The sequence below is a fragment of the Mus pahari genome, chromosome 14, assembly GCF_900095145.1.
Source record: "Mus pahari chromosome 14, PAHARI_EIJ_v1.1, whole genome shotgun sequence".
Lineage (NCBI taxonomy): Eukaryota > Metazoa > Chordata > Mammalia > Rodentia > Muridae > Mus > Mus pahari.
In genome coordinates, this window is record NC_034603.1 from 52,992,390 (window position 1) to 53,010,832 (window position 18,443).

The 18,443-nt window shown below is 45.0% G+C and overlaps 1 protein-coding gene across 9 annotated transcripts in view; it reads left to right on the forward strand.

Annotated features, from left to right (window-relative positions):
* Positions 1-6,040: 6,040 nt before the first annotated feature.
* Positions 6,041-18,443, forward strand: part of Bcas3 (BCAS3 microtubule associated cell migration factor) — a 487,192-nt gene continuing 474,789 nt past the window's right edge. For 8 of the 9 annotated variants that reach the window (XM_029545996.1, XM_021213443.2, XM_021213440.2 and 5 more), the window contains exons 1-3: positions 6,047-6,110; positions 7,895-7,982; positions 13,652-13,706. In XM_029545996.1, the coding sequence (XP_029401856.1) occupies positions 7,900-7,982; positions 13,652-13,706 (138 nt within the window). In that variant the 5' untranslated portion in view covers positions 6,047-6,110; positions 7,895-7,899. Of the gene's footprint in view, positions 6,111-7,894; positions 7,983-13,651; positions 13,707-18,443 lie in introns of all 9 variants that reach the window. The other variant, XM_021213444.2, reaches the window with a different exon arrangement.

An 18,443-nucleotide genomic window follows, 5' to 3' on the forward strand; every position in this document is an offset into this window, starting at 1 on the left:
CTGGTGTTTTGTTGGTGACTGGTCATGGTAGGTACCATCAGTTAGATATGTAATGTAACTGTGCTTTCTTGTCTTGAAATACATACAGTGCTCATTTTTTATTTTAATACAGAACACCTAGAAACAGACTAAATATCTAACAACACGATTCAATTACAGCTTCTAAGTGCTCAGTGAAGCTCTGGCTCCATTCCTCGGTAATACAGTAAAACCTGAAGGGAAATGCTGAAGCTCTGAGATTCTATCAATGTGCTGTGTGCGCAGTTGTGCTCTGAAGAAACATCCAAAGCTCTTGATTTGGAACAAGAAGCCTCATTGAGGGCTTTGGGTGTGCCTGAGCTGGGAGAGTGTTGGCCCTTCACTCAGGAAGCCCTAGGCTTGATCCCAGCATTGCATAAACCAGAGGCAGGAGGGTCAGGGATTCAAAGTCATCCTCAGTTACAAAGTTTTAGGTCCTCCTGAGAATCATGAGACAGTGTCTCAAAACAGTAGTGGATAAAACAAAAGCAGAGAGAAATGAGGCTCAGGAGAGCTAAAAGAAGGACTAGTGGTTTAGTGGGAGGGTTTGCTCAACAGGTGCAAGGCTCTGTGTTTAAAAATATAGTTAGGGGTTGGGCATTTAGCTTGTTGGTAAAGTGCTTAAGGCCCTGGGTTTGGTCCTCAGCTCTGGTGAAGTGGGGTGGGGGAAGAGAAATTCATTAGTATTTTATGTGTATGATTATTTTGCTTGCATGTAAGTACATGTACCACGTGTATGCTTAGTGCGCTTGGAGGCCTAAGAGGGTGTCAGATCTCCTGGAACTGAATCTAAAGGCAAGTTGTTTTGTTTTGTTTTATGTAATTTTTTTACATGTATTTATTTATTTTTAGATTTATCTTATATGAGTACACTGTTGCTGTCTTCAGACATACCAAAAGAGGGCATCAGANCCCATTACATATGGTTGTGAGCCACCATGTGGTTGCTGGGAATTGAACTCAGGATCTCTGGTAGAGCAGTCAGTGCTCTTAACCGCTAAGCCATTTCTCTAGCCTATAAAGGCAAGTTGTAAACCAGTAAGTGGGTACTGGAAATCAAAAAGAGACCTTCAGGAAGACCAGCTAGTGTTCTTAACTTCTGAGCCATCTCTCTAGCCATAATGTCTTGTATTTGATCTGTAACACTAGCAAAATAAAGACTGATTTGGATATGCTATGCTGCCTACTACATTTGGGTACTGACTCCTGGGATGGCACCGTTGAAATACTGAAACTTAAGAAGTGGACCCACTAGGATGACTTTGGGAATGCACTTAAAGGGAGTTATAGGACCCTCTTGATGATTAGTAAATATGCTAATTGTATAAATTGGTTTCATTGACATGTCTTCATGAGTTTACCCTGCAACTTTAGGAATATCAACTGTTTTTCCTTCTCATATCTGCCTCTGCCCAGTTCTGAATAGTTCCTGAGTTAAATTCTTTTGGTTGCCTGACCTTGGATCTGTAGGTTTGTATTCTTTACCAAATTTTGGAGTCTTTTAGCTATTATTAACTTTTTCTAGCACCATCTTAAAAAAAAAAAAACACTTTGTATTGATTCTTTATGAGTTGCACATCATGTACCCCAGTCTGGCTCATCTCCCAGGCCCCTCACGTTTGTTCTTCAAATTTGCAACTAAAAATAAACAAATAAAAAACAAAAAAACCCAAAAGCATAGAAACCATTTCATTGTGGAAGCTGTAGTGTGTCACAGTGTGTCCCACTGGATACCACTCTGTCCACATCTTTACTTGCAAGTGTTCATTGCAGCCGGGAATAGTGGCACACGTCTTTAATCCCAGCACTTGGGAGGCAGAGGCAGGTGGATTTCTGAGTTTGAGGCCAGCCTGGTCTACAAAGTGAGTTCCAGGACAGCCAGGGCTATACAGAGAAACCCTGTCTAGAGAAAACAAACAAACAAACAAACAAACAAAAAGCAAGTGTTCATTGCAATGAGTCATTGGTCTGGTTCGAGATCTCTGGCTACTGTGACACCATCACTATTGGATTCTCATTGCGCCTCCTGGTTATCCTGTTGCTGCCCTGTGTCTGTGCCATGGAGATCCTGTAACTTTGGATCAGCAGGACTGGCCCTTTTACATATCCTAACCGTTTGCAGATGGTTGGGATTTTGGATGGGCCAATTCAAGGCTCTGGATCTGGGCCTGAGTAGCTGAGGTGGTTAGTATGTGGCCTTTCCCTTATCTGTATCACCAGGGTGAGCTGTAGGAACGCAGGGTCAGCTCTCCTGCTCTTATGCCCTTGGGGCCAGCTCACCCCTGCCTTCACCATCAGGGCCAGCTCCACTGTGTTGCACAGGTGAGGTGCAGGTCCTCTGACCTTCCAATTTAATATCACATTTTTATTTTAATTTTCCTTTTCTTTATTATTTTAGGTTTAAAATTTTCATCTGCTTTTAATTTTCTTATTCTGTTCTTTGAGACAGTCTTGGTATGTAGGCCAGACTCACCTTGGACTTGCAACCAACCTGCTTCAGTATCTGGAATGCTGGGTTATAGGCATGAACTACCACAACAGGTGGGAACTTTAGGGCTTTAATTTGTAGTCATTTGAAAGGTAATCTAACACACCAATAAATCTTACACATGCTCAGCTAGTAATTTGTTAAAATAATACTTGGTAACAATCAGAACAAAGAACTAACTCTTCTACTGAAAATGAACACCATAATCATGGTTAAGAAGAAAGTATCTGGATATGGTGTAATGCTTACCTATGGGGGGTGAGATAAGTTCAGGGATTGGAGTTCATCCTCAGCCCTTTAGTGAGGTCACCATGCTCACTGGGACGGGGCAGTTGATTACTTGGACCAACCATTATCTATCTCAGGACAATGCTAATGGGCTTTATCTCAGATTGGTGATGAAAGCAAATACCAAAGCAAACGAAGAGGGAGTGTCTATTCTAGGTTTTCCCTTCCCCTTTCTCTTATTTTTTGAGGTAGCGTCTCACCGGATGGCACAGGCTGGCTTGAAATTCACTGAGGATCACTTTGACATCAGATTCACTCAGGCCTCAACCTAAGTGTGGTGATTACACATGTGAGCTACCAAGACGAAGCTATGACGTTTGTTTATAAAGATTGAATCTCATAGCCCAGGCTGGCTTCCAACCTGCATAGCCCAGGGTTTAACACCTAGCCTCTCCACCACTACCCTTCTCTAGCCTGTACCTCTGTTCCCATATCTGAGCATTGATCTTTCCCCAGCACTCCCCCTCTGCACACACACACACACACACACACACACACACACACACACACACACACACAGAGTCACATTCCCCTCAAGCAGTGTGTTCAGTGAGACCTGAGATTAACTAAAAATGACACAATCTTCATTTGGAAAAGATTTTCCTTTGCAGGAGACCCTAGCACTTCCTAGGCTCATGTCCCCTTCCTCATGTCTGCTACAAGCACATGATTGCCTATTTCATTTATATATAGTTATGTATATTATGGCCTTCCTTGTACAGCAGAGATTGTCTTGAATCCCCTATGTAGGGAAGAATGGCCCTGAGCATCTGGGTTTTCTTTTCCATCTACTAATAACGACTAAGAGGACGCCTTTATTTTTTTTTTAAATCACTATGTATTTGAGGGTGTGGGGTGGGGTCAGAGGACAACTTAATTTCTTTTTCCATGTAAGTCCTGGGGAGTGAACTCGGATAGTCAGGCTTGGCAGCAAGGACCTCTACCTGCTGTGCTATCTCACAAGCCCTGGGAGGAGGTTTGAGACCACAAAGGGTTAAAACTAGAAGACAAGCCAGGCGTGGTGGTGCACGCCTTTAATCCCAGCAGAGAGGCAGAGGCAGGCAGATTTCTGAGTTTGAAGCCAGCCTAGTCTACAAAGTGAGTTCCAGGACAGCCAGGGCTATACAGAGAAACACTGTCTCAAAAAACAAAACAAAACCAAAACCTAGAAGACAGCTGTAGTAGTAGTTCATCACATGGCTACACCCACAGCCCATTTTCTGCCTATCTCAGAAAACCCTAGAACCTCGTCCAGAGACAACTTGCTTAGTCTGAGTGAACCAGAAGAGGAAAAAAAAAAATCCTTTCCTGTTACTACTGTGGTCCACTAAGACATTTAAGTCGGGAATGTTTGTAGCCACTGGTCTGTATGCCTCCCTGGGTCCATGTCCAAACTGCAAGTTGGAGACAGATAGAAGCAATGTTCTCATTCATAAACATTCCCATTTCTGTTTCTAAGCTATGAAGAGCTCAATAAGGAAAAAAGTCCCATATCATTTGGGCGAATGATATGGTCGTTTGAGGGGAGGTAATCTCAGTTGACAAATGCTTCCACAAGGTAAGATCTGGTTATTAGGCGGGTGTGTAGGACATTTTAATTAGTGACTGAGGCCATGGTGGATGGTGCCATATCTGGACTGGTGGTCCTGGGATCTGTAAAAAAGCAGGCTGAGCAAACCACGAGTAGTAAGCTAGTAAGCAGCACTTTTTTTAGGCCTCTAGCAGCTCCTGCCTCAAGGTTTCTGCCTTGTTTGAATTTCTGTCTTGGCTTCCCTCAGTGGATTTAGGATCTGTATGTCAAATAAAACCTTTCTTCAACCAGTTTTTTTTTTTTTTTCTGAGATAGGGTTTCTCTGTGTAGCCCTGGCTGCCCTGGAACTCACTCTGTAGACCTGGCTGGCCTTGAACTCAAGAAACCTGCCTGCCTCTGCCTCCCAAGTGCTAGGAGTGTGCCACCGCTGCCCGGCCCAGCAGGTTTCTTTTGGTCTTGGTGTTTTATCACATCAATAGTAACCCTACGACATATGGCCATGGAAATGAGTCTTTGGCCTTGACCATGACCTCTTGCCCCCAATTCTTGACACTGATGACATGCCTAAAAAGTCTACTTTAACTTGTATGATAGGCAAAGGTCCTTTTAAGCATTCCTTGTTGGTCATACCTAGCTGCCTAGCCCACATCTAGGCAGGAGCATCATGTCCAAATTCCAGGCTCATTTATGATTTTTAAAAGAATTATACCTTATTAAAAAGATTTCTAGGAAGGGACAGTGTTTTCAAACTTGGTGGCACTGGACTGGCTTAGAACATGCTATGTACACCGGTGCTGGGAATATAGGCATGTGCTACCGGAATCCCATAAAAAGAGATTTAGGTACACGGTTACTAGGTGCTCAGGGGAAAGATGGGAAAGCTAGAGTGTGTGTGTGTGTGTGTTTCTTAAGCAAGAGCTCCTGGCATACGACTACTTGAGACTCCAGGAACCTTTAAGACGTTTCCAATACCATCTTGCAAAGCCCCAGATAGTCTTCTTAGATCCTCTATGGATCCCTATATTGTGCAACAAGTTCCCCCTTCAAAGTCTGGGGCCTCTCCATTTCCAGATGTTCACGAACATCCATTCCTATGACAGTAACCATTAAGGACCCCAACAAAATTTCTTACAGACTCCCTTATTCAGATCAACACGTACTCAGCAGGGGACTGAACACGGACTGCCAGCCTAGACTCCCGGAAGGTAAACACAGCGCCAAGGGCGGGGTGGGGGGCGGGCTTGGGCAGCCTGAGTGGTCAGGTAAAAGTGATTGGCAGCTGCCACGTCCACGTGCTTTCAGCTTCGAATCAGCTGTCGCGAGAATTCGATGTAAACACACCAGTGTACCTGGCTTCGGGCTCCTCGCTGGAGACTCCTGGCTGAGGTCCGCAGGTATTTGGTGCATTTAGCATTTTCTTAAAACAGGAAATCCACCAAGGTCCCTCTTCCAGGCCCGCAGACACGCCTGCCTTTTCTCCCCTGCCGCCTGCATTCACAACCGAACCTGACCCACTCGCTTCACCCGAACTTCCATACTGTTGTGTTTTCCCTCCAGCCCCAGCGGATTGGATGGATTCTGAAGGCGGGTCCGCCTCTTTCCTCCTTGCTGGTTGGCGAAGCTGACCTCCAAGGGCGGTGCCGCGCCGGGGCCAGTTTGCTCCCGGGATTGGCTCATGCGGTGGTTCCGCCGAGGCGTGGTAGGAAGTGCTAGCCGTCAATCACGAGGGAGACTCCAAACACTGAGCCTGGAGCTGGAGAACAGCGTTTACCGGCGGAGCGGCCGGTGAGAGGGCTGGCGGGTCCTTGGCTTAGGGGAGGTCTGGAGAGGGAAAGGGACAGGCAGCATGAGGGAACAGGGCTTGACCAGCCCCAGTTGACGGGGAAAGGTGCTGAAACTGGAGGAGAGCTGGGCAAGAGGCCAGAGGGCGGCCGGGGGCAGTGGTGGTAGGGCTTTGGAGGTGAAGTGTGGAGTGTTGTTCCCGTGACTTTAGGGAGAGTGGGGCCCGAGGGGCTTTCGAAGAGCTGTTCTCAGGTGACAAGGCCTTTAAAGGACAGAGGTGGGGAGACTGGTTCGGGTAATGTAGGGTGGAATGAAGATGAAAATACTGAGGGGTCTGGTGAAAGGTACTGTCTAAGAAAGGGGTAGCTGGACTAGTTGGGACAATGGGTTGTTTGGGTTGTATAGGAATGTGGGGACCAACAGTTTGGGGGTTTTCATATGAGGTGGCACAGTGAACCCTTCTTAAAAGTGATGCTTTTCGGCTGTAGGCTTTCCTGAGCCTTGTAAGACATCTTTAGTTCTGTTGTCAGTCCCCCTTTAACCTTAATGAAGTGTACTCTCCAAACCACCTCTGTGGTTCAGAAGCTCATTAGATAGTCAAGGTCCGGGACTTACTTAGACCGTGGGAAAAGTCAGGGGCTCCTTATAGGAGTTTATATTCCATATTTGTTTACACGCCGGTGATTATGTTACAATAGATGGAGGTTAAAGTATTATTTAAATGTGGCTACACAGTTTTATTCATTAGACCTTAACAGATTTATCTGAAGGCAGAGTGGTATCGTGTTACGTGTATTTGTTCTGAGGCTCACATGGGCTCTGGTCTTTACATCGCAGCTGTGCCCTTAAGGTTGACTTTGAACTCCCGATCCTCCTGCCTCTACCTCTCAGGCATGCATATGCATCACCACCTGTGGCCAGCTTTTTAAAAATTATTATTATTATATTTTAAAAAATAAAAGTAAAGCCGGGCCTGGTGGCGCAGGCCTTTAATCCCAGCACTCGAGAGGCAGAGGCAGGCGGATTTCTGAGTTCGAGGCGAGCCTGGTCTACCAAGTGAGTTCCAGGACAGCCAGAGCTATACAAAGGAACCCTGTCTCGAAAAACCAAAAAAAAAAAAAAAAAGTAATACTAAGAATCTCAGGCTTACATTGCCCTTGAACTCATGGCAATTTCCTTGCCATGGCCTCCTGGGTACTGAGATTGCTGGTATATTATGTCCCACTGAGCTTTATATTTGTATTTCTTTTTTTCCCCTTTTTAAAAAGATTTATTTACTTTATATATGTAAGTACACTGTCGCTGTCATCAGACACACCAGAAGAGGGCTTCAGAACCCATTACAGATGGCTGTGAGCCACCATGTGGTTGCTGGGAATTGAACTCAGGATTTCAGGAAGACCAGTCAGTGCTCTTAACTCCAGCCCTATATTTGTTTTTCTAAGTGATCCTGTGTTATATAGTTCCCATTTAGTTCTCTGTCTCTTTCTAGTTTTAAATTATAGGGAGATTCAGCCAAAGACTGAACTGTTTTGACTCTCAGATATTAGGTAGTTCAAGGCCAGCCTCAATTACAGGATAAGACCCTATCTTAAAAGAAAGAAAAGAAACTTCCTGGGTGTGGTGGTACACACCTATAATCCTATCAGTTGGCCTGGCTGGTCTCAGAGTTTCTGGGAAAATTCATGGTTTGTCACAGTTTGGAAAAAGGATATTTAATGACTAATCATAAAGCTCTCCTTCTGACACTTAACGGTGGATTTTCTTTTCTTTTCTTCTGGAAACAGGTCTCATGAATGAAACAATGGCTACAGATTCTCCTCGGAGACCCAGTCGTTGTACTGGCGGAGTTGTGGTCCGCCCTCAGGCAGTCACGTAAGCTGAAGAAATCAGTATTCTAGAAACAATTCCCACTCAGAATATCTGTTTGAGCTGGGCGGTGGTGGCACATGTCTTTAGTCCCAGCACTTGGGAGGCAGAAACAGATCTCTTAGTTTGAGGCCTGCTTGGTCTACAAAACAAGTTCCAGGACAGCTGGTATTCCATCTTAGAAACCCTGTCTGAAAACAAGCAGAATCTCCTCCAAAACTCCCAGAATATCCATTTGGCTAGTGCTTGCTTCTATAAACACTTTGTACTTTTTGGCCGGGCAGGTGAAATGAATATCATTGTCAAGGCCACATAAAGGAGGGTTAAACTGACGAATTCGCCACACATCTATACATGGGGGTGGCTTGGGGTGCCTCTCAGTGCTAGAGCACTTGCCTGACTTGTGAGAGGCACTGAGTTTGGTTCCTAGCATCACCGAAAAGGTAAAATCTAAAAGACAGTGTTAAAAACTTCTAGTTCTAGCCGGGCATTGGTGGTGCACGCCTTTAATCCCAGCACTTGGGAGGCAGAGGCAGGTGGATTTCTGAGTTCGAGGCCAGTCTGGTCTACAGAGCGAGTGAGTTCCAGGACAGCCAGGGCTACACAGAGAAACCCTGACTTGAAAACAAAACAAAAGAACAACAACAAAAAAAAAACAAAAAACCCGAAAACAAACAAACAAACAAAAAAACCCAAAAACTTCCAGTTCCATAAGTTAGTGGGTCATTCGGTTAGTTTAGAGGGTCTTGATCAGTATTTGAAATAGAATGAACTAGGAATTGGGGACATAAGTCATAATTTGAGTGTTCTAGCATATTTGAATCCTGAGTTCCAGCTCTAGCACCACAGATAGACACAGACTCACGCAAAGTAAAAGGAAGTTAGATTTTTTGATACGTGTAGAGTTATGCATTTGTATTTCTGTGTATGATTACTAAACTGTGTTGTAGAAGTCTCTCTCCTAGGTCTCAGTGTCAATGTTACAAAGAGGGCATGCCTATATTTTATGTATTCTATGACAGGGCACCTCTACTTTCTTGGATTTTATAAACCACCATGGTTTAAAGAAATATATACTTGAAATTATTGTAATCAGTACAAAAGAAAAATGTCAGCAAAACATCCTGTGTATTTAGAGGGGTATTTTAGTGGTAACAAGGCTTTACAATAAGGGAATACTTTGGGGGTTAAGATATCTCAGTGGTTCTGAGCTTGCCATAAGCCTGAGGATCTGAGTTTGATCTCTGGTTCCCACGTGATAGGAGGAGGGGACCAACTCCTCCAGGTTGTCCTCTTACCTCCAGATATATGGCCCATACCCCTCAGACACACATGCACCACTAAATAAGTAGGCAAGTAAATAAAAAATAGCATAATTTAAAAAATTTAAAAGAAGGTTTACATTTTGAGTTTATCTTTAAAGGCTAGAATTTGGACACTTGGACTCAGCAAAGACAATAGAATAACAAGGAATAGGCAAACTGTTTTTTCTTTGGGATTTTGAGACAAGTTCATATTTGTTTTAACAATTGTTATATAGCAAAACAGATCCTGCCTCCATCTCTCAAAGCTGAGATTCCAAGTGTGTGCTGCCAATCCCTACAGAGACAGAGTCTTTCCATGTAGCCCTGGCTAGCTCGTAGCATACTATATTGACCAGGCTGGTCTCACAGAGGTTCTCCTATCCCTACCTCCAATTGCTGGGATTAAAGACATTGATCGCCATGTCCAGCCTTTTTTTGTTTTTTTAAGGTGTTTTCTGTGTGGTCCTGGCTGACCTGACACTGACTTAGCCTAGGCTGTCCTTGAACCAGTGGCAGTCCTGGCTTAGCCTCCCAGGTGCTGGAATTACAGACATGTGCTATGCCTTCTGACTTTTTGTTGTTGTTATTTGTTCATCTTGTGTTTTTCAAGGCAGCATCTCACTATGTAGCTCTGACTGTCCTAGAACTCTATGTAGACCGTGCTGGCAGTGATGCCCCTGCCTCTGCCTCCTGAGTGCTGGGGTTAAAGGCGTGCGCCATTATGCTCCTCTGGCTTTTACTTTTTAACTGTTTTAGGGTATAGTCCACAGTGTCTTCAAACACACACTAGGTATCTGTCTTCTGCATCCATAGAGCTGGGGTTACAGATGCAGGCCAAAAATCTCTTAGCAAGCAAGGGACAGTGGCTCAGACCTGTAGTCCTAGTACTTGGGAGGCTGTGTAGTGAGTTCGAGGGCATCTTGGACTAGAGAGAGTGAGTTCCAGGCCAGTCTGAGCCTTGCAGCAAGATGCTGCCTCAAAAAAGTTGCTTGGAGGGAATATATTTTAGATGGTTTCCTTTGGAATTTTTTTTATTACAAGGGACAGTCTTTGTAGACTAAAACATCTATGTGCACAGTGATATCATAATGTTGCCTTTCCCCTCCTGTATTCTCTAGAGCTGAGTTTCTTTGTAACATTTGCTGTGGCATCAAGTTAAACATGTTATTAGATGTGAGTTAGGCTACTATTTTTATCTGCCTTTATAGGTGAGAAAAACAAAGCAGAGAGGAGTTAACTTGTCATTGGGAATAGCCAGGATGGGAGCCGGGATGAATTCCAGTTAGTGGGTCTACTGCATCTTGTATTCTCATTTAGTATTCTCTGCAACCCCACCGTATGGTGTTTACACCATAGTAACTATTTTTGTTACATAGATGTTTTTAGGGTTAGAAAAAATAATTTTGGGTACAGCATCCTGTATTCTTTTGAAAAATAATGCTTGAACACCAACTTCTCATTTGTACTGGTTAGCAGTTTCTGATGTGAAAGGAAAATATGAGAGATAGGCTACTCTCCTTAAGGGAGCCTATATTCTGCTTGGGGAAATAGATAGGGATGCTGTCTGAGCCTTGGTGGAGGGTGAAAGGGAATGTATGTATAAGGGTGTCCTGAGGAAGCCACACAGAAGCTGGAAATGTGGGTGGGAGGAAGGGTGTTAGAAGAAAAGGAGCGGACGGGACGAAGGATGGCATAAGACCCTGATTCGGCAGAGAGGGTGGCGAGCTTTAGGAATTGGAGCTGCCTGTGACTGAGGAGGAGGAGGGCGGTGATGAAGAATGCATCTGGCAGAGTTGGCTCAGTGATTTTTTTGATTTTGTTTTTTCTTGGCCTACTTTTAAAGGTCTCTAGGGCATTTTGTTTTGTTTTTGAAGGGTTTAGGAAAAATTCTTATTCTTTTCTTTTCTGAGGTAGGGCCTCATAGCCCAGGCTGGCCTTCCTGAACCTCTGATCCCCCTGCTTCTACCTCTGAGTGCTGACATAATAACTGTGTATCATCATGCCTGCTTTATACAGTGCTGGGATGGACGCCTAACCTACATGCTCGACATCTAAACATTATTTATTTATTTATTTATTTATTTATTTATTTTTGGTTTTCCAAGACAGGGTTTCTCTGTATAGCTCTGGCTGTCCTGGAACTCACTCTGTAGACCAGGCTGGCCTCGGACTCAGAAATCCGCCTGCCTCTGCCTCCTGAGTGCTGGGATTAAAGGCGTGCGCCACCACGCCCGGCTTGATTTATTTTTATTACACATGCATTGGTGCTTTGCCTGTGTGCATGTCTGTGAGGGTGTAGGATGCCTTGGAGCTGGAGTTACACATGCACTGGTGCTTTGCCTGTGTGCTTGTCTGTGAGNTGTAGGATGCCTTGGAGCTGGAGTTACACATGCACTGGTGCTTTGCCTGTGTGCTTGTCTGTGAGGGTGTAGGATGCCTTGGAGCTGGAGTTACAGGCTGCTGTTATCTGCCGAGTGGGGGTGCTAGCAAAGCAGCCAGTGCTCTCAACCTTTGAGTTCTCTCTCCAGCCCCCCCCCTTTTTTTTTAATTTGATTCTTTGAAACAGGATCTCACTATGTAGCCAAGACTGGCCTGCAAACTAATGTCCAGCCTCCCTCAGTGCTGAGATTGTAGGCATAAGCAGTTACATTAAACCGAGCCCTATCCTTTTCAGTGACAATTACTCACGTCTTTCAGAAAGTTTTAGTATTTTGAGGAAGTCATTTTTCTTTCCTTACTTACACCCATATACTTACTATTTCAAGTAACTTCAAAGCTGGGGCTTTTATTTTGTGACAGTCTGTTGTCTGTTTTCCTAGCTGTGCAAAGCTCTGGTTCCATCCCTAGAACTGCAAAAAGGAAAACAAAATATCATTTAGTGTCCTTAACAGTATTATTATTATTTTAAGATTTATTTATTTTATGTATATGAGTACACTGTTGCTATCTTCAGACACACCAGAAGCATCAATCCCATTACAGATGGTTGTGAGCCACCATGTGGTTGCTGGGAATTGAACTCAGAACCTCTGGAAGAGCAGTAGGTGCTCTTAACCACTGAGCCACCTCTCCAGCCCAACATGATTATTTCCTCCCCCTTGCCTGCCCTCCTCCCTCGCCCCCTCCCTCCGTCCCTCTTTCCCTCCCTCCCCACCATGCTGGATGTCAGCCCTAAGGCCTCATTCATGCTAGGGCTCTACCATCTTATGCTTGTCTTTTTTTTTTTTTTTTTTTTGAGACAGGGTCTCTCTATATAGTCCTGGCTGTCACAGAGCTCACAATATAGACCAGGCTACCTTGAACTCACAGAAATCTGCCTGCTTCTGCCTCCCCAGGGCTGGGATTAACAGCATGTGTTATCATTCCTGTTTTTGTTTTTGAAACAAGGTTTAGTTATATAGGCCAGGCTAAGCTGGAACTCCTGATCCTCATGTGTCAGCTTTCCAAGTTCTGGGGTTACAGCACATGCCACGCTACCCGCCCTTACCTACTGCCCTCCTCTTTGAGACAGGCTGTATCCTGGACCTAACTGGGTCTGCTGCAGGGGCTGACGAGAGAGCACCAGGGACCCTCCTGTCTCTCCTCCAGTCTGGGATTCTATGCCTGCACTACTTTGCCAATTTTTTTTTTTTTTAAATGTGGGTTCTGGGGATTAAACAGATCTAAGTGCAATAAGCCATCTCCCCAGCTGCTATAAGATGACGGACTTTTGAGTGCTTGTTCTAATGTCTGCATCTATAGGAAAGTGCATTCACTTTGCCAACAGAAGAAAGGGACAAGGTTCATAGCCAATTCAAAGAGAGGCCAGGAAATTCTAAGTTAGCAAGTTTATTCTCTCTGGCTGGGGCATGGTCATCCAGCCCTGCTTTAGTTGGGTCTTCCACCTCTAGTCCTCCACAGTTCCCTGTATTCAAGCCTTAAATAAGAGGTGTTTTGCCGGGCGTGGTGGTGCACGCCTTTAATCCCAGCACTTGGGAGGCAGAGGCAGGTGGATTTCTGAGTTCGAGGCCAGCCTGGTCTACAGAGTGAGTTCCAGGACAGCCAGGGCTACACAGAGAAACCCTGTCTCGAAAAACCAAAAAAAAAAAAAAAAAAAAAGGTGTTTTATGTGGAGACTGCAGTAGATAGAATGTGTGCAGAGTGGTGGATGAGACAATGGGTGAGCAGGCTCACAGGCTGAGAGCTGGCCCGGCCTTGTGTCTTTATTTATTTTTTTTCTGTTGAAGTTATTCTTGGTTCTGCCTCCCAGCTAATACATAAGATTGTCTCTACATTTCCCCATCATTTTACTGTGATAGTGAATTTATTAGACTTTGTAGGTTGTGCTTCTCTCCTTCTGACAGTTTTTTTTGTCTGTCTGTCCTTTGCCAGGGAGCAGTCCTACATGGAGAGTGTCGTGACTTTTCTGCAGGATGTTGTGCCACAGGTAAGCATGTGCGAACACAGAAATGGTGGCTTCACGTCTGGGTCATGTGTGAGCACAGAAGTGGTTGCTTCACATTTGAGTCAGGAAGCATTGGAATCTTGATTCCTACGCTTCACTAAGGGTGAGTGGTTTTGGAAGTTTTGTTTTGGCATGCTGAGGGTCAGTAGTGTGGAGCTGTGCTGTGGTTGTGAGATGTGACTCATTTTCCTGGCCGTGCTAGGCATCAAACCCATGACTTTGTAAGTTCTGGTCACATGCTTTACCAGTGGGTGACCTCCACAACCCTTTCTATTTCCTACATATTGTTCCTGTGTAAGGTAAGAGACTCTGGGACTTAGCTCATGATAGGACATTTTCCAATGATACTCTTTTAAAGACAGCAAGTAGCCTTGCAGGAATCTAGTGTATTCTGTAGTATGTAGTAATGCCCACATTTAATTCACCTAAGTGTTATTTGACTTGCCCGTACGGCACCTGTATTGTAGGAGGTGTTTACTGTGGCACATGGATGGGCAAGTGCTGTTCTGGTGGGACTCAAAGGCAAGCTTGCTTATTTTTTCCATGTGGATGACAGTCCTCCCTGACTGCCGCAGCGCCTGCACCTGAGCTGGTTGGAGAGGACCTTTCATGAACCCTTATACCAGTTTTACAGGAATATCCCAGAAAGGCCCAAAGTCTAGAGTTTTCCTTGTGTTTGCAAAATGTATTCTTCAAGTGAGGACTGTTGGTACTGCCTTATTATATTTAGTTAATTTGAATGAAAACAAGCCCCAGTATTGAGGTCTATGGTGCATGTGAGGAAAAGTGCTCCCCTTTCCCAAGGCACTTGCTTAGTAAGTCAAATTGCTTGAACCAGGCAGAGATTATTAATAGCAACAAATCAGCACTGTTGCCATGTAGCGCACACAGAATGTTGGATTGGTGAGGGGATGTAGAGAGAAGGGAGGGGCTCTGGAAGCACTGTAGAAACATTGCTAGTGGCAGTGAGGGAATGGGGCAGCTGGCCAGCGTGGCAGTGGAGGGTCTGGTGCCTTCGTTGGCCAGGCTGAGGGGCAGTGGGAGAAGTGGGGCTGGTGAGCCCTGGTGTGAGGCTCAGTTCACAGAAAGTGACCTCAATGAAATTTAGTTTTGTATTTTGTTTGGTATTTATACAGCATTTATCAAACATTTGTCAGCATTTATCAGATATTATACAGGTGTCTTATATGTGGCCACGAGCTCTGTGTAACAAGGAGGTAGGTTTATTATGGTTTTGGCTGGAAGGGACATGCTGTGATCAGAATCTTTGAGGACGCTTTCCTTGTGTGAGCGGTTGGAGTGGGACAGGAACAGATAAAATAGGGAGCTGAGCCGATGAAGAAGATGACAAGAATTCTAGGTTTTCTGAACAGAATATGTTAGGAAGGAGATGCTGTGAAGCTGACTGTAAAAATGTGGCTCATAGCACTATGAAAGGAAACTCTGAGACACTGATCTAACAATTACAGTGTCCAGTCAGAAACTCTATGTTGTTTGCGCTCTGTCCATGTTGAAGGTGAAACTTGACCAGATGGCATTTACCTGGGCTTTCAGGCCAGGCCCTGAGCTGAGTTAAAGAGTCTCAGTCTGTCCCTCAGACTTCTGTGCTTTCCTATAAAGCTAAGGGTTTTCTTCTTCTTAAAGATCTATTTATTTATTTTATGTATGCGAGTACATTGTCGCTGTCTTCAGACATACCAGAAGAGGGCATCGGATCCCATTACAGATGNTTGTGAGTCACCATGTGGTTGCTGGGAATTGAACCCAGGACCTCTGGAAGATCAGTCAGTGCTCTTAACTGCTGAGCCATCTCTCCAGCCCTAAAGCTAAGTTTTCCAATCAAGCTACTTAGCACTCTGTATAAAGGAACCAGCGTGGTTGTTGCTTCATCCACACGTGACTCCATAGAATGAATACCCAGCTAAGATACATGGCCAGGTAGAAGCACTATAGTAAAGTATAAAGTGCCTGGTTACACCATTGTAACACAGGGGGAAGAAAATCAGTTTATCTGAGCCTGGAGGCTGGTTGTGGGTCACATGCGTTTTGTTCTAGTACTTGGGGAGGCTCAGGCACCGCAACCAAGAGTTTAAGGCTAGCCTAGTATTGGTGGTGCACGCCTTTAATCCCAGCGCTGGGGAGGCAGAGGCAGGCGGATTTCTGAGTTCGAGGCCAGCCTGGTCTACAGAGTGAGTTCCAGGACAGCTGGGGCTACACAGAGAAACCCTGTCTCATCTCGAAAAACAAACAAACCAACAAACAAATGAACAGAGTTTAAGGCTAGCCTGGGCTGCATAGTGAGAGAAACAAGCAAGCAGACAACCATGTCTAATGAATCAGATGTTTGAATTGAGGAATAAGGAAAACCATACTGCAGCTTGGTGGATTTGGAAATAGGGACAGGATGGTTGTTTCAGGCTCAGCGTGTCTTAGTGAATTAAGAGCAGAGCCCTGGTGTGGATGGCTTTCCATTGCAGGTGGGGTGTGTTCCTAGAGCTGGGCAAGTTATTGTGCCTTCTTCCAGCTCACTGTCCTACTTTGTACGACAGCTCATTGTGTTCACTGTGGGCTTGTGTGAGGTTTAAAGGAAGCTATGTACATAAAGGATAAAAGAAATCAAAACAAATATTAAGTTGTTTCTCTTGGAGGGAGCCTCAGGAGACTGAGGATCCAAAGCTGGAGATGTAGGTTTATGGTTTTTATTTAAGTGGCTGCAGCAGTCAGATGAGCCCAATCAGGAGAGCCCTCTCCCCTCTCCCCACTCTGCTTCATTTACCCCCTTCCCTCTTCCTCTCCCCCTCCCTTTCTCCCCTCTTCTGTTTCTAACATAGAGTCTTTGTATTCCTGCTGGTTTCAAATTCTCAGGCCTTCCCCACTTAGCCTCCTAGCGGCTTGGTTATAGGATCTGGGCATCACAGTTTTTTACATGTATTTATCGTGTGTTTATGTTTGGGTCTGCAGGGAGCTCAGAGGGCATGCAGGGAGGTCGGAGAAGAACTTTCAAGAGGTTCTTTTTTTTTTTTTTTTCCCTCCTTCCAACTGTGTGTCCCAAGGATCCAGGTGAACAATCTTACTGTCCCTTGAACACTAATAATAGTTTTTTTGTGAGATTTTAAAATTTCTTTATTTTCAGAAAGGGTCTCACTCTGTAGACCAGCCTGGCCTCAAATTCAGAGATCCACCTGCTTCCACCTCCAGATTCCTGGGGAGTAAAGGCAGAGTCTAGAAAGTCCCTTGCATCTGCAGATGCCCCTGTACAGAAGGCAACTGTGTTACTAGATACTAGCTCTGCTGTCACCACTCATGGAGTTGTGTCGAACTGATAGTGTTGATTACTAGGAGGAACCCTTTGCTGTGCCCTTTGATCTGCTAATTTCAGTTAGGAATACTTATTTTAAATGCAATTCAGAGATGTGCTAAACTTTTACTTCAGTGTGTATAAAATTTTTCATATTTTCAGTGTAAAATTGTAGCCAGCCAAATGTCAGCGAGCAGTAGCCTTGACTGTCAAGTGTCTGCTGCAGGTTTGTTTCTCCACTGACCTATGTCCCTGGTCTCTTTTTACTTTACTTGATCTAACTCTGTAGCCTTAACTTTGGGATCTATTTGTCTCAGTCTTGTAAGCATCTGTGTGTCCCAGTGGCCCCGAACTCTCAGTCCTTCTTCTCAACATTCGTGAGCCACTACACCTTTGCTTAGTTCTAGTGTCTCAATGCTAGGCATTATACTAGGCCTTACACACACACACACACACACACACACACACACACACAAAACGTCATTCTCTTCCTGAACCACACCCCTCCCCTCAGCTGTCCTAGTGTGTTTTCTGTTGCTGTGGTGGAACACTGACCAAAAGCAACTTGGGGAGGAAAGGTTTACTTGACTTACAGGTTGAAGTCTATCTTCGAGGGAAGCCAAGGCAGGAAACTGGAGGCAGAAGCTGTGGAGGAAGGCTGCTCACTGGTTAGCTTCCTGGCTTCTGTTCATCTACCTTTCTTACACAATCCAGTCTCACCTGCTCACAGTGGGCCAGATCCTCTTACTTCAATTAGCAGTCAAGAAACTGCTTCTCAGGCAAGCTCACCAGGCAGTCTCATAGGGCAATTGCTCAGCTGAAGTTCCCTTTTCCCAGGTGTCAAGATGGCAACCACAGCTGTGCCTGGAATCCCATCACTGGGAGGCTGAGGCAGGAGGCTTTCATATTTGTTTCAGCCTGAGCTCCAAACCAAATTATCTGGGGAGGTAGCTCATTTGGTAAAATAATTGTCATGCAAGCATGAGAACCTGAGTTTGGCCCAGGACCCATGTTAAAAGGACAGGCACGATGGCATGCTTGGTGGCAAGCACTTTAGTCACAGCTTGGGGAAGTGAAGACTGAGGATATCAAGGGTTTGATGGCCCAGCCTTCCCTGATTGGTGAGCTCCAGCTTAGTGAGAGGCCCTGTCTCTAAAATCAAATAAGGCGACTCCTGAGGAAGACAGACGCCCACCCGCGTGCACATACATACAGGGATCTAGCAAGCAGCTGAAAGAGTCAGATGCAGATATTTGCATCCAACCAATGGACAGAAGCAGCTGACCCCTGTTGTTGAATTAGGGAAGGCTGAAAGAAGCTGAGGAGAAGGGTGACCCTGTAGGAGGACCAGCAGTTTCAATTAATCTAGACCCCCAAGATCTCTCAAACACTGGACCACCAAACAGGCAGCATACACCAGC